The sequence below is a fragment of the Rattus norvegicus genome, chromosome 13, assembly GCF_021556685.1.
Source record: "Rattus norvegicus strain SHRSP/BbbUtx chromosome 13, alternate assembly SHRSP_T2T, whole genome shotgun sequence".
Classification (NCBI taxonomy): domain Eukaryota; kingdom Metazoa; phylum Chordata; class Mammalia; order Rodentia; family Muridae; genus Rattus; species Rattus norvegicus.
The window spans coordinates 93930286-93945372 of NC_141546.1; the positions used below are offsets into that span (position 1 = coordinate 93930286).

At 44.2% G+C, this 15087-nt stretch overlaps 1 protein-coding gene and 1 long non-coding RNA gene across 18 annotated transcripts in view; one reads left to right on the forward strand and one right to left on the reverse strand.

Moving 5' to 3' along the window:
- The window catches only part of Cnst (consortin, connexin sorting protein), a 76808-nt gene that overhangs the window by 39829 nt on the left and 21892 nt on the right, over positions 1–15087 (forward strand). For 9 of the 11 annotated variants that reach the window (XM_087581434.1, XM_087581433.1, XM_087581435.1 and 6 more), the window contains 4 exons: positions 6373–6548; positions 11836–11866; positions 13384–13470; positions 13871–13985. In XM_087581434.1, coding sequence (XP_087437560.1) covers positions 6373–6548; positions 11836–11866; positions 13384–13470; positions 13871–13985 — 409 coding nt within the window. Of the gene's footprint in view, positions 1–6372; positions 6549–11832; positions 11867–13370; positions 13471–13870; positions 14881–15087 lie in introns of those variants that run through there. The other 2 variants (XM_087581440.1, XM_087581439.1) reach the window with 2 other exon arrangements.
- On the reverse strand, positions 722–13693 carry LOC108352581 (uncharacterized). 7 transcript variants are annotated; one of them, XR_015636206.1, is made up of 6 exons: positions 13572–13693; positions 12993–13099; positions 11128–11290; positions 9643–9716; positions 8515–8679; positions 722–1274 (listed from the first exon to the last, which is right to left on the reverse strand). It is a non-coding gene; the product is annotated as an uncharacterized LOC108352581 (long non-coding RNA). The 7 variants fall into 7 exon arrangements; XR_015636210.1 differs by having other exon boundaries at positions 9643–9763; XR_015636207.1 differs by having other exon boundaries at positions 9643–9788.

Below are 15087 nucleotides of genomic sequence, written 5' to 3' on the forward strand. Positions count from 1 at the left end.
TTCATGCCTGTAATCCCGGCACTGAGGAGGAGGCAGGAGATCACCCATGAGTTCAAGATCAACCTGAGTTACACAGTGATTCCCAGAGTTGTAGCTGTGTGGTGAGAAGATCTAGTCTCAAAAACAATAATAAAAAATGCTACCTAAAATAAAGCCTGGTGACAGGTCCAGGGCCTGTGTGAGTCACCTTCTTTGTTCTTTACCATTAATTACTTTATTACCACATGTTAATACTATAGCATGACCCTAGCCTGACCTCATCAGCACAGCTCTGCTTGTGCCCCGCTCCCTCTGAGGGCAGAGTCTGTGTGTAGCCTGAGGGAGGAGGCTCAGCCACAGGGAGCAAGTGATAATTATGCCATAATTACATAATACATCCCTTTGACCCCAGGTTAGGCCGCAAGGACTTTGTCTCTGTTTCAGATTTATCTTACGCATAATACTGGTCCTGGTGCTGTGAATTCTTCGGTGTGTTTAGACAGGGGTGATATTTAAATGGAGAGCACTCTATCTTCTGGCGTCAGTGAGAAGTCTGGGAGGAAGAGTCAAGGACAGGGGCTCTATAGACCCATGGTTATGTTACACCTGATCATCTGCAGGATTATGGCTGAGATAGACACAGCATTCTGGGCTACAGCAGTTTGAAGAAAAGTAAGTTGTAAGTCATGCAGCACCTCAGAGAAGGTAGCAAAGTCACAGGACTGAACGCATTTTTTCTTTTCCTACTTTTATTAATGTAAAACATAAATCAACCACTCATTGCCCAAAATGGTTCCATTCATTCAGTGGCCGTAATTAGATTCATAGCTTGCACAGTCTTCTCTGGCGTCTGTTTCCAAAACTCAAGCCACGCCCAACAGAGCATGTGTGTTAGCTGGTAATTCCCTTTGCAGTCTCTCTCTCCTAGTCTTCCTCCGCTTTGCTTTCCTGTTTCCTATAGTTTTTTGTTTGTTTGTTTGTTTTTGTTCTTTGCTTCTCTGAGCATTTTTGAGACTGGTAACCTACTTTCTTTGGTAGGCCTGGTGTTAGGAACATTTACCATCCTTTGATTTCTTTCCTTCTACAGGTCATTCTACAGTTTCTTTGTACACTTTGAGACTTATTAGATACTGGACATGGTAAACTCTATGATGGCGGTGACTCTGGAAAGCAGATGGGTAGCACTTCTTCACTGGATTAGCTTGGGGTCCTTTTCTGGGCTTTCCAGCTTGGCTCTGGGCTCTCTCCTCTAACCGGCTGTTTGTGGTTCTGCCTCAGCTTTCTCTTCCTGCTCACTGCAGAGAATCAGATCATGGAGGTCAAAGCCCAGGGCTTCTATAAGCATTTGTCCTTCCCAACAACTGTGACTGGCTCTGTAGTTTGCCAATCACACAGGCACTCTCAAATGCCCTGCTTTCTCAAAGTTACAATGTTCCTGGCTTTTCCTCTCCAGCTTCCAATGTCATTTTGTGACCCAACAAGTTGTTGGTTGACAATCAAATTGTCAGCCATTTACAGCAGAGTCTGCCATTTTCCTGCTCTGGAGGGGTTCCTACTTAGATGACACAGAGACAAGTCAGATAAAAGGGATGTGGGAGAGTGGAGGTGCCTCTCCTGTCATTTTGCTTTGAAAACCTAACTCTAGGGCTCCAGCACGGCTATGCTGACCTGGTCATTGCTGCTTGTAGACCCTTCAGGTCTCACTTGTCTGGGAAAATGTCTCACACTCATGGTTTCTGCCTTTAAATGATCCAGTCACACTATTCCTCACCGGAACCCCACAGTCGCATCTCAGCTGTGCTCACAGATGGCAGTTACTAGAAGGGCACGCACACCAGGGTGCAGTCCTGGCCTTGAGAGACGAAAGCTGTTAGAAGATATCCCTGGGCTCTGCAAAGAGATTCTTGACACCTGTCAGGCTGAATGGAGCAGTTATGTGCCAGGGACACAGAGCTGGAGAAACTGCCTGATCTTTCCCTCAAAGCTGTCACATACTTTTAAATCAGATAAAATTATTTCTCGGTCTTTTGCTAAAATCAATATGAAAGCTAAATAAAACCTTAACAGACAAATGTTAAACTGTGTTCTCTTTTTTAGAGCCTAATAAGTTGACAGGTGTTAAGTTAAATTAGGATTATGAATTTGCCTGTCATCTGCAGAATATATAAATAGCACCCCCACCTTGTTTGGTGGGTACTTTAACTGTAACTCACGTGGTTTTGCAAAGGAAGGTAAACAGAGTTTCTTGTTTCTCTTTAGTCGTCTGGATTCATGTACAGTAACACAGAGCTGTCTTTACATTGAATAAGACTGTATAGTGAAGGGGAAATTGCATGTGGCAGTTCATGTTTTGATTTTCTTGCTTAACTATAAATGTGTTTTTACCAAAGAACTTTTTATGTACCACAAAGAATTTTAGTGATAACTCATGATGCATAATTAACCTTCTTAAAGCAAAACAATTTTAAGACTTATAGGACATTGTTGCCAAATGTAACAATATCAAAATTACTTTGAAATACATGTGGACAACCAACAAGCTTCCATATTACGCTGTTAATGTTCAAGTAGCTATCATAAAGTCATTTAGTACAACAGGAAGACGCACGCACGTTCATATCATGTTAGTCTGTAAGTCTGTAGTTATGCCTGTGTTTCTCTTAATTGTTGCCCCACTAAAACAAGCCCATTCAGTGCTGAGAAGAAAAGAGATATGAAGCCATGGGAAGACGTGAAGGAACCTTGAGTGTCTGGCTAAGAAAAAGAAGCCAACCTGGAAAGCAACTGAGTGTTACTGTATGGGGGGCGTGAGCCCACTCGTGTTCACACTAACGGTGTCGGTGAACATTGAACTAAGTCTGCAACTAACCTACATGCTTCTTTTTCTGTGTTTTTATTTGTTAGTCTTTTGTTTTATTTTTTGTTTTGTTTTGAGACAGGGTTTCTTGTGTAGCCCTGGCTGTTCCAGAACTCAGTCTGTAGACTGGCCTGGAATTCACAGATTCACCTTCTTCTGCCTCCCTAATGCTGGGATTAAAGGCATGCACCATCATGCCAAGCTATTTTTTATTCTTAGATTTTACTTTTGGGGGAAAGAGTCTTTTACTTAGTCCAACCTGGCTTTAAATTTCCTATGCAACAAAGGATCACCTTTTGAAGTGCTGAGCCCACGGGAGGGTGTCACTGTGTCCAGCTTTGTTCTTATTCAGTACAACATTAGGGATGTAAACTTTATTAAATTTTGCCTCCAAATGTTTTTCTTAGTGCACGTGTGCATGTGTGTGCACGTGTGCCTGTGTGTGTGCGTTTGTGTGCAGTTTATCTATCTTAATGATCTTCTTTTCCATGACAGTGAGGGTTGGGAGCACGCCCTGTTCTTCCTGTCTCCACTGGTTTATTTAGGGCTAGTGAAGGTAGATGCTGTTTCCCCCATGCTGCAGAGAAGCCAGAATAAAGCTAGGAATCAGAGTTTAAGTAACTTGGCAGAAGTGCAGGAGAGAAGTGTTGGAAGCAGGCCGCCTGCTTCCGGATGGTCCTTCCTCTGCTTCTCGGGCAAAAAATAATTTTCTCTCCTCCTTCTCCTCCTCTTCCTCCTCTTCTTCTTCATCCCCCTCCTCCTCTTCTTTCTCTTCCTCTTCCTCTTCTTTCTCTTCCTCTTCCTCTTCTTTCTCTTCCTCTTCCTCTTCCTTTTCTTCCTCTTCCTCTTCCTTTTCTTCTTCTTCCTCTTCTTTCTCTTCCTCTTCCTCTTCTTTCTCTTCCTCTTCTTCTTTCTCTTCCTCTTCTTTCTCTTCCTCTTCCTCTTCTTTCTCTTCCTCTTCCTCTTCTTTCTCTTCCTCTTCTTCTTTCTCTTCCTCTTCTTTCTCTTCCTCTTCCTCTTCTTTCTCTTCCTCTTCTTCTTTCTCTTCCTCTTCCTCTTCTTTCTCTTCCTCTTCCTCTTCTTTCTCTTCCTCTTCTTTTTTTTTTTTTTTGCTGTGCAAGGAATGGGGTCCCAGGCTTCAAATCATTAAGCAACTCCCACTGCCTCACATTTCTTCCTTTTAAAAAGTATTATTGTAATTTTATGTATTTGTGGAGATCAGACATCTATGTCAGTGTCATCAGTTGCCTGTCTCCTTATAATTTTATATTTGACTGGTTGATTTGAGACTGAATTTCTGTGCTGGCTTGTTTTATGTCAACTTGACACAAGCTAGAGTCAATTGACAAGATGCCTCTATCAGATGGGGCTGTAGGCAAGACTGTGGGGCATTCTCTAAATTAGTGATTGATGTGGGAGGGCCCAGCCTACTGTGGGCAATGCATCCCTGGGCTGGTGGTCCTGGGTTCTATAGGAAAGCAGACTGAGCAAAGCAAACCATGAAGAGCAAGCCTGTCAGCAGCACCCCTCCATGGCCTCTATACTAACTCCTGCCTCCAGGTTCCTGCCCTGTTTAGTTCCTGTCCTGCTTTCCTTCCATGATGAACAGTGATGTGGAAGTGCAGACCTGATAAACCCTTTCCTCCCCTAGTTGCTTTCGATCGTGGTGTTTTGTCATAGCAATAGCAACCCTAAAGAGGACAGTCTCTCACTGAACCCAGAGCTCAGTGGTTGCCCTATAATAGTTAGCCAGCAGCCCTCAGGGATTTCCCATATCTAGCTCTCCAGTGCTGTCGTTTGTGACAGATTATCTTGTAGCCCATTTCTGGCTTCAAATTCCATGTAGCTCAAGTTGGCCTAGAAGCTCAGCTCTTCCTGCTTCTGCTTGCCAACTGCTGGGGTGGCAAACGTGCACCACCAGGCAGCACTTTGCGCATTAATCATCAAAATCTCTGTGAGGGTCTTGACTGTTTTAGTTGATCAGATCTAGGAAAGATCTGAGAACTCATCTCCATTTATGGTGAGTAACATTCTACTCCGAGGTCACTCTGAAAGATGATAATGCTGTAACTGGGCCCTGGCTCCTCCCCGTCCAGAGCACTTTGACTTATGGACCGTGTCTCAGTAGAGAACATTGTCCCAAGACGTAAGATATAGATGTGAGTGATACATCTCTGCAGATCATGGTGTGTGTGTGTGTGTGTGTGTGTGTGTGTGTGTGTGTGTGTGTGTGTTAAGGTATACCATAAATAGGTAGGAGTGGTGAGAATTCTTCCAGCTTTTAAAATGTGCAAGAGCTCAGAGAGTTATGGAGTCTTTTCCTAGGGATATAAAGAGTGTACTAGTCCGCCAGAGCACTGGGTTTATTTGGCAGACAGAGAAAGGCAGGGTTTGGGCACATTGTCAAAGGAAGGAAAGGGCTGCTTGTCTTCTGTTACTAGGAAAGACCCTTTCTGAGACAGACCAGCTGAACAATGGCAGCCACAGAGATCGGTAGCTCACTTGATTTGAACACGAACATTGGACTCAATACTGAGGATCTGGTGGAGAATGGAGTTAGCCTTGATAATAGTTAAAGCGGAAAGCACGGGTGTATCTCACAGGCCATGGCAGGACTCCGCACTTAGTGGTGACAGCTCAGAAGTTTGCAGGGCTTTCTCTCCAGGGAAATCACCTCACTGCGGTTAGCGTTGCTACCTGAGTCCCCACGCTCTTCTGGGACCTACAAGTAACTCTAACGTTGAGGAGGTTCCGTTTGTTTAGCTGTCTCACAGGGTGACACGTTTATCTTCCTGTTCAGGGCTCTCTCATTTGAGGTAAACCAGAACCCCAGGGTATAGTGTACCTTTCTTTTGGGAGAATCAAGTTTTTGGTCAGGCAGTAAGTTGCATATATTTCTTTATTTTTTATTACATGCTGCATGTGGCTTGTGCATGTGTGTGCCTGTGTGTGTGTGTGTGTGTGTGTGTGTGTGTGTGTGTGTGTGTGTACACTATTGGTGATGGAACCCATGGCCTTGTGCACTTGTGCATGCAAGACAACACTCTACCACTGAGATCATATATGTGTGTGTGTGTGTGTGTTTGTGTGTGTGTGTGTGTATCTGACAGCAGTAGATGTCAGTCCTCAAGCAGCGACCACTTTTATTTTTCCTCAGACATAGTCCCTTCCCAGGCTGTACCTCACTAAGGGCTAGGCTGCTGGCCAGCAAGTCTCAGGAGTCCTGTCTGTCCCTCTGGCACTGGGATTACCAAAGTGTGCTACCAGGACTTCTGGGCATTGGCTTGGATTTTCATGCTTGTGAAGTAAACCCTTGACTCCTCAGCCCCTTCTTCCTGGTCCTCAGTGAGATTCTGCAGAAATGGCTGCATCACTGCTCCTAGCAACAGCAAACCATCAACCACCAAAGGAGGACAGCAACTTGCGGTCTCTGGGTTACTTTACTTGAAAGTTGATCTTTAATGCAAGCGCTCATTTAAAAGCATTCCTCCATGATGGGGTCTAGCCTAATGTGGTCATTTCTTCATGTTCTATAGGTGATGGTGTTACACAGATGCCGAATGCAGCCTCACAGGCTGCCGGTGAGGAGGAGGCTGCCGGAGTGAACGCAAATGACCCACCCAAAGCAGCAGCACTGCAGCCACTCTTCTCGCTGATCCGAGGAGAGGTGGAGCAGATGGACTCTAGGGCGCTTCCCCTCTTCCTCCACCAGGTATGACGTCACACCCATCTAAACTCTGGTTCTCCATGGTTGACTCATCCCACTGTTGACCCTGAGTGCATGGCTGGTAGAAATTTGGCATATTCTGGGCGGTGGACACCCCTGGCCTTATCTGAGTTGTAATTTGGTCAAGTAGCCAATGCCTTTATTCAGTGTTTCAGCTAAGTACAAATAGAAATCAATATGGCAAGAGTTTAGCAAGCTCTAACTGGATGCCGGGAGGCCTACTGGCCGCTGAAGGAACAAAGACTTCCTAATGCCTGTTCTAAAGACAGCCATGGTGAAAGGGCAGAAATGAGTATGCAGATACAAGTGTGTGGCTTTGTACTGTCCAAGTGGACATGTCTAAGGGTCAGCCGCACAAGATAAGCAGTGCCCAGTCAGCAACAAAGAACAGAAGGCAGCTCCTAAGCTGGGTTGGTCAGGATGAGTGGATGCTTTCTGCTCTCCCACAAGACCTTTGTTCAATTCCCAACATCCACAGGACAGCTCACAACTGCCTAAAACTCCAGTTCCAGGGGATCCCAGCACCCTCTTCTGGCCCCTGCAGGCCACAGGCATACAAGAGTTGTACACATGTAAATGCCCGTACATATAAAAATTTTAAATTCTTTGTTTTTTTCTTTTTCTTTCATCTTTATTACCTTGAGTATTTATTTACATTTCGATTGTTATTCCCCTTTCTGGTTTCCGGGCCAACATCCCCCTAACCTCCCCCTCCCTTTCTGTATGGATGTTCCCCCCCCCCATCCTTCCCCCAACAATCCCGTTCTCTGGGGGTTCAGTCTTGGCAGGACCAAGGGCTTCCCCCTCCGCTGGTGCTCTTACTAGGTAGGCTATTCATTGCTACCTATGCAGTTAGGGTCCTGGGTCAGTCCATGTATAGTCTTTGGGTAGTGGCTTAGTCCCTGGAAAAAATTTTAAATTCTTAAAAGTGACATATCACAGCAGAGTGACTAGGCTATGAAAGGTGTGGCTGGAAAGGGACAGAGGTGAAATGAGGACAAGAAACTCACAGTGTGGGGGGAAGGCCTTGAGTGCGTGGGAGGGGGGTCACTGCTGTTATTCATGTTCCGTGGTGCTGGGGATAAATGTTGGGTCTCATGCCCACCTCCATGGTCAGTGACACCACAGATACCCAGAATGCATCTTGGGTTTTAGAAATGGAATTCTTCTGATGATTAGAAGGTGTTGGTGTGTTGAAAGGTGGAGAACGTGGAGAGGGAACACTTCAGGATGCAGTGGGAAGCCTTCTAATGTGTGAGATCCCCTGGGAAAATTTTAAATATTTGTGATTTGCACTTTATTTACAGTTAAATGAAATTAATTGGTACTAGAGAAAGCTTTTTTGTTTTTGTTTTTGAGTCTGGGTTTCATGTATACTGGCTGTGTAGCTCAGGATGCCTTGAATTTCTGATCCTCCTGCCTCCTCCCCGCATTGACTTGATTACAGACTGTTCGCTTTTCTCTCGAAGTCTGAGGACAAGAGGTTTCTGGCACTTTGTCAGGCCCAGACCGGTGGTACTGGAGCCTGCCTTTTCTAGCTCAGACGCTGGCAGCTCCACCCTAGACACAACAGAAATGGATCACCCTAGGGTCCCTAACACCCAAGAACCAGCTCTGAAAGGTTTCCCAGCCTTCCACTGCTAGCACCGTCACGTGACTTAGTAAATCAGTGGGTATCAAATGTGGTCAAGGGTGGGCAGTGCTCTGTAGCTCATGTTAACCGGTAACGTCCTAGACGAGCTGATAAGAGACAGACTGCTCCAAACAACTTATTTCTTTTAAAAACTCTACACTGAAATTTTACAACAAAGTATTTAACCATCTTCATAACTTGTGTAAAAATTGTTTTTTTTAAACTTAAACTTATACATAAGGTATCAGTATATAAGTCCAAATATGTCTCTATGCATAGTTTCTTCTGGGAGATCTGGCCACTGTTGTTCCTTCTTACCTGCTGGGTATAAGTTTGACAACTCCTTTATCGTTCTTTGTCATGGCAGGCCCTGGGAAGCAGGGAAGAAGCCGTTCTGAGGGTGTAAGCTCTGGTGTGGTGGCTCAGTTGGCAAAGGTGCTTGTCATCAAGCCTGGTGTGAGGAGGCTGTCCCTGGAACTCTCACTGTGGAAGAGAAAACTGACTCTGTCCTCTCACCGCCACACGCCGCAGACACACACCCCCACACACACATACATACAAAATAATGAATGTAAAAGCAATGTAACATAAAAACATAGTTAGTTTAAGTAGCGCAAGTTATGCTAAACTTTATCAATAATTTAGCTTACTGGTCTGGTCATAACACTATCTTATCAAGGTCCTAAAAAACAAAATCTAAGGTTTTTTTCCCCAAATATAAAAATAAAACATATTATGTAGATACCTAGTATATGAGAATCACCTACTTATACAAAAATTCTGCTTTTCAACTAAAAGTTCAGTATAAACAGTGGTGAGAGCTCCTAGAAACCGGCTGTCCTTGCGTCCGGTATTACAGGGCACACAGTACTGAGATGACCACCTCAGAGTGCAGCCGCCTCTGAGTTTACTGGGGCCTTGAACTGTCAGGCTGGTGCTCTACCACTGGTTCCCTCCCCAGCCCAAACATTGCTCAGCACAGAGCACGAATGGATATTTCTTTAAGTGTTTGCTGCTCTTTTCCAGTGTCAGCACTGGTGCCATCTCATTTCTCAAAGCCCTGTTGCTACCCCACAGAAATACACAGCAAAGGTTGCTGCTTATTTGGGGAAAGACAATTTTGATTCTTAACATCAGCATCAAATGAAACTACATAAAGAGGTTGTTCAGTGGGGGACAAAGAATTGATGAATTTCACTTTTCATCTCAAGTACATTAGCTACAGGGCATAAGCCCAGGGACTGGCCTTAACCTCACCCTACTCACCTCACCCCTCCCCACACAGCACTCCGAGGCAGAGGGAGGGCTTCAATTGGGCAGCTTCCCTGCAGAGAACAGAGGCGCTCTGTCCCTAGTGTTTCAAAGTCACTAGCACCCCAGGAAAGATTGGCAAATAATATATGGAATTAAGTGTTGCTGTTAAGTATGAAAGGATATTTTACTCACTTTTGTACATTGGCATCTGGATGGCATACTGCTGGAATAGTGAACATTTGGTTGAAGATGACCGCCACAGCACACTATGATTGCAAGGCCAGGAGGACGGAGGACGGAAGCAGGTGCGAGACTGAGGGTCAGAAGTGCACTGGAGACTTTTCAGGAGTTTTAATCAATCAGGTTTTTTAATCAAAGAAATTCTTAATTAATTAATTAATTGTATCTGTCTGTGACAGGGCTCATTCTGTCCTGGCTGGCCCTGAACTCCTGGACTCAAGCTACTGTTCCACCTTATCCTCAGTAGCCGGGGTTAAAGTGCACGCCTGCATTCTTCCTTTTTATCCTTTTTATTCTTTTTCTTTTTTTAGTTTAAAGATCCTTTAGAATGAAACTGATAAGTGAGAAGCCTTTTGTTGTTGCCGTTGTTGTTGTGACCCCCTACACACACACACACACACACACACACACACACACACACACACACTAGACAAGCCCACTGCCACTGAGCTGCATACATCCCTAAGCTGTGTTGATGGGTCTAGGATTGGATTCAGAGCCTGGAGCATGCTGGGCAAGCACTGTATCGCTAGCTGGGTCTTTTTTTAAAATAGCAGAACAACACCAGGCCTATAATTAGCACTCAGAAAGTAGAAGCAGAAAGATCAGCAGTTCAGAGTCATCCTTGGCTACATAGTGAATTCCAGGCAAGCCTGTGCTACAAGAGATCTTGTACCAAAAATAAATAGGTCTAGGCACAGGGCTAGAAAAGTGGCTGAGCAGTTAAGAGAGTGTAATGCTCTTCCAGAGAGCCTGAGTTCAATTACCAGCACCTACACCTGGTGGATCACAGCTGCCTATAACTGAGCTCCAAGGAGACAGATGCCTCTGACTTGTGCAGGCTCTTGCCCTCACATGAACATACCATACACAGTCATACACATGACTAAAATCGAAATAAATATTTTAAAAACAGGGCTGAAGTGGTGGCTCAGATGGGAAAGTACCTCTTCTACAAGCATGAAAACTTGAGTCTGGATCCCCACCTCCCTGTAGGCAAGCAAGCAGCAAGCAAGCAGCAGCAAGCAGGGCAGGTGTGGTAGTAACCAGGCAGATTTCCAGCAAGCAAGCAAGTAAACAAACACGGCAACATTGGTGGTGACCAGGCCCACACACACATCCCCAGAGCTAACTGGCCTCTCAGTGTAGCCAACCACTGAGCTCCAGATTCTATGGAATACCTTGAGTCAGAAAGGAAGGTGCTTGGGCGGGCATGGTCACACCTTTTAATCCCAGCCCTCAAGAAGCAGAGGCAAGTGGATCTCTGTGAGGTTGAGGCCAACTTGGGCTACATAGACCCAGTCTCAAAAATAATACCAATAATAAAGGGGAACAATTGCAAACACCTCATTTCAAACTCTAGTGTATGCACATGCATGCACACACAAACACACTAAAAATAAATCAAAAAACAAAAATATCAAGGCATACTCTTACCTTACAGTTCTGCTTACAACCCCAGCATTTGAAAGGTAGGAGTGAGAGCTGTGGTCATTCTCAGCTGCATATGGCATTGAAGGCCACCTGGGCTATGTGAGGCATAGTCTCAAACAGACACGCACACCAAAACCAGAGTCCCATGAGGCTTTGAGCTGGGAGTCTTTAAAATAGAAAGGGAACAGTGATGTGCATTTCTGCAGTGTGTGCGTGTGTGCTCATGTGGAGGTAAGAGAACAAGGTAGGGAAACTTGTTCTTCTACCACGTGGATCACACGGATTGAGCGCAAGTTGTCAGCTGAGGCAGACACATCTCTCATCTTCCCCTACTGAGCCATCTTCTCTGCTCCCTTTTCTAACTCTTAATTTATAATAATAATCTTTTAACCTGTGGACCCCTGCTGTACCTTCGTAAGCCCACAGCCTTCCCCTCATCCCTAAGCATTCTTCCTTTTTAAACTTAAGGGTCCAAGCGAAACTTGCTAGGACTTGACTAGAAAGGACATGGTGGTGTGGAGGCTGAGGAATGCCTGTGCTAACCTTGCTTGACAAGACCTAAGGACTGTGTCCTGCGCCTACAACGTTCCCCTGACTCATGGAGGTGGTGAAATCATTGTTGTTAGTAGCCTATCAAAGCCTTACAAGATCTTGCTGTCTCCCAAGCTCGTCCTTTTGCTCAAATACTCCTTTCTTCTTCTGTCTTTACAGGTAGCGGAGACCTATTTCCAGGAAGAGGACTGTATCCTTTCTTAATTGCAGATAGAAATTCATAGAAGAACCATCTTTTTTAAGATGAGGTCCGTGCAACAAGATGCGAACACTGAATGGTTTCAGCAGGTTTTGGCAGTTGGATGTGCCCTTGTAACCACCTCAGAGAGCTAAGTGGAGGAAACAGGTCACTGCAGAAAATCCCCTGGAGCCATCTAAATGTGACTTTCCATATAGAAGCCCTAAGTCTACCAACATTAAATATTTATGTTCAAGAGAATGGGGGAAGCACATGCTGCTGGGAAGGAAAACTTTAAAAAGCTGTTAGATTCTCTTGCTCTTAAGCACACAAGTCAAACGTTCACATAGTAGAGCACGCTGGACGGCATGGTAACCACTCCCCCCTACCCCCACCCTGACTGCACACCGCAAGCCTGGTCCTGAACTGCTCATGACAGGGCCGACAGAGAAAGACATCGGGAGGTGGTTTTGTTGTTTAGAGAATAGCATGTTAAGATCCAACTACATCATTAGGTAAAATTTATATGTTAGTGGTTCCTCACTAATAGAAATGTTTTAGGACACACAGATGTATGCTGCTGCAGAGAAAAGATTAGGTCTTCACTAGTAACCAACAAAATGATGTTTTCCAGTAGACCTCACATAATCTGAATAGGCAGCATTCAGTCCTAGGCAGAGGGAGCAGAGGACTTGTGCTGCTTTTTCTGGTCCCACGTTATGGTTCCAAGGCACCTTATGGTCCCAAGGATCGTTAGGGTGATAAGGGAAAGAGTGAACTGAGCCTCTTAGTGCTTGTGGGAAGGATGCAAGCTAAACTTTCCCTTCCTCAGTTTTTTCTGGGTCAGCATTTAGAGCACTGCCCAGAGGAAGCTGCAGTTGGACAGTGTTTCATGACCTCCTAAGAAGTAAGTTTGTGTGGTACAGATGGGAAGCCAAAGGGCCATAAGAAGACAACAATGAAAAGCTGGACTTACGTGATAATTAGGAAAGTCACTGTGGTGAATTAGTTTTTTTTTTTTTAAATCAAAGACCATGTCATGTTTTCATTATTTAGCATGTGATACTTTTGATTCATGGGAGAAAAGTATCCAATTAAAATTAAGTAAAGGGTTAGGGAACCGGGAAGAAACACTTGCCTGCAGGGTGTCAAAGTCAGGGTCTTCTAAGCAGAGAAATTAAAGAAAGCACACAGACTCCAAGATCTCCTGTGGCCCTCTTTCCAATCAGATGGCTCTAATGAATGCTAGAAGTGCAGTCGTTAAGGAAAACCTTTCATTCTGTGTGCAGAGAGTGTGGAACCCAAGCCCCTCTGCATCATTGTTACATGCGTGCATATGGTACGATGCACTTACTCTTAAGCCAGGAAACCTCAAGTCAGATGTGCTTAAGTTTAAAAATATTTAAAGTCACCTCATCTTTTTGGTCAGGTCCACATTTCTTATCTTGTACACAAGGACATTTCCTTGGCAAACCTGGGGTTTAGCGGAGAGAGTCTTCATTTCTATTTTCCTCAGATTTTCTATTCAGATGAGAAAGCAATGAAATTCATTCAGCTTGAACGACTGTATCATGAGCAATTGCTTGCCAATCTTTCTGCCATTCAGGAACAGTGGGGTAAGTACAGACTGACCTGGAACTTGGAATCTGTGGTAATGTAACAACTTACTATTGAGAAAGTTAGCTTATTGACCTGGTTTTGCATGTTAAAAGGATACAAAGTTACTGTCACAAAGCTCCTCCAGCTGGGATGTAGCTCAGTGTCAGAGAGCCTGGGACGAAAGGGGTGTAGCTTAGTGTCCAAGAGCCTGGGACCAAGGGCAAGGCTTTGCCCCAGCACCTGGAGAGAGAAGGAAGGAGAGGGAAGGCGACCGTCTGTATCTTGCTCTTCATAGCTCTGTTTGCTAGTTGTGTTAACCTTTGGGTTGCTTGAGAGGCTAGCTGCATATTAATTATTACAGTGGCGTCTGAATACATCCTGTAAGAGCCAGCGACTAACAGAGATTTTTCAATTTAGAAACAAAATGGAAATCTGTCCAGCCAAGCACCAAGAAGCCTCTGAGGAATTCAGAAAAGGGATTTAATGGTGAAGATTTTGAACAGCTTGCTAAAATTTGCACAACTCATCAAGAGTAAGTATGTCATAATTTATTTAAAGTAAGTTGGAGTGGATTGAAGATATACAGTACATCGAATATTGAAATGTATGGTCCATTTCTTTGTTTTCTTGACATTTTCAACTTAAATTAAACCGAGTATAATAAAAAAAAATTATTTTCACCTCACCTGGTTTCCATAGGCTTAGAGGATCCTTCTAACTAGAAACAGTGATGATTTTGATCCTTTCTGATTAAGGGATCAGAAAAGTCAGATGATCTAAGTTGTACATTATGACTTTTTCTTGTTTATTTTAATCATTATTTATTATTTTAATTTTATTAAATGTATGGATATCGGTATATTCATTTTTGTTACTTTGGCAGTTTTCCAGTGGTTTTTTTTTTTTTTTTATGTCATCAGAAAAGTTGTAGCCTTTTAAAGAACGGTCTGAACAGCACAATTTGTGATATTTAACCTAAATGAAGGAAAAGTTCATCTACTAGGTACTTTCTGTGTCTTGATGTGTGTCAAGGAGCTAGATTTTTAAGACTAAATTATCGGGCTGGAGAGATGGCTCAGAGGTTAAGAGCACTGACTGCTCTTCCAGAGGTCCTGAGTTCAATCCCCAGCAACCACATGGTGGCTCACAACCATCTGTAATGGGATCTGATGCCCTCTGCTGGTGTGTCTGAAGACAGCTACAGAGTACTTATATATAGTAAATAAAGAAATAAATCTTAAAAAAAAAAAAAGACTAAATTATCATAGTTAAGCTGTTATTTCTTTGTTCTGCATATCTTTGTTCTGAATTCCTCACTGGACAGCTCAGAGCTCTGAAGGTGAAAGGAGTGTGATAGCATTTCCGTAGTGCCCATTCCCAGCGCCCCAGTCCACAGGACAAAGGATAAAGGACTTTCTGTTCCACTGGTAACTTTGTCTCCTTCTCTTCAGAGAAATGGGCAGTAAACCAAAGCGCTGGAGCAGGAAAGACAGCATCTGCTTGGGGAGCTGACTGTGCGGGAGACCAGCCTGGGAAGAGCCGTTACGGGTTCAGATGGAGAGGCTCATTCAGCTCTCTGAGGGTGGCTTTCCTGCGCTAGGCAGATTCTGGATTATAACTTGTTTTCTTAGCAA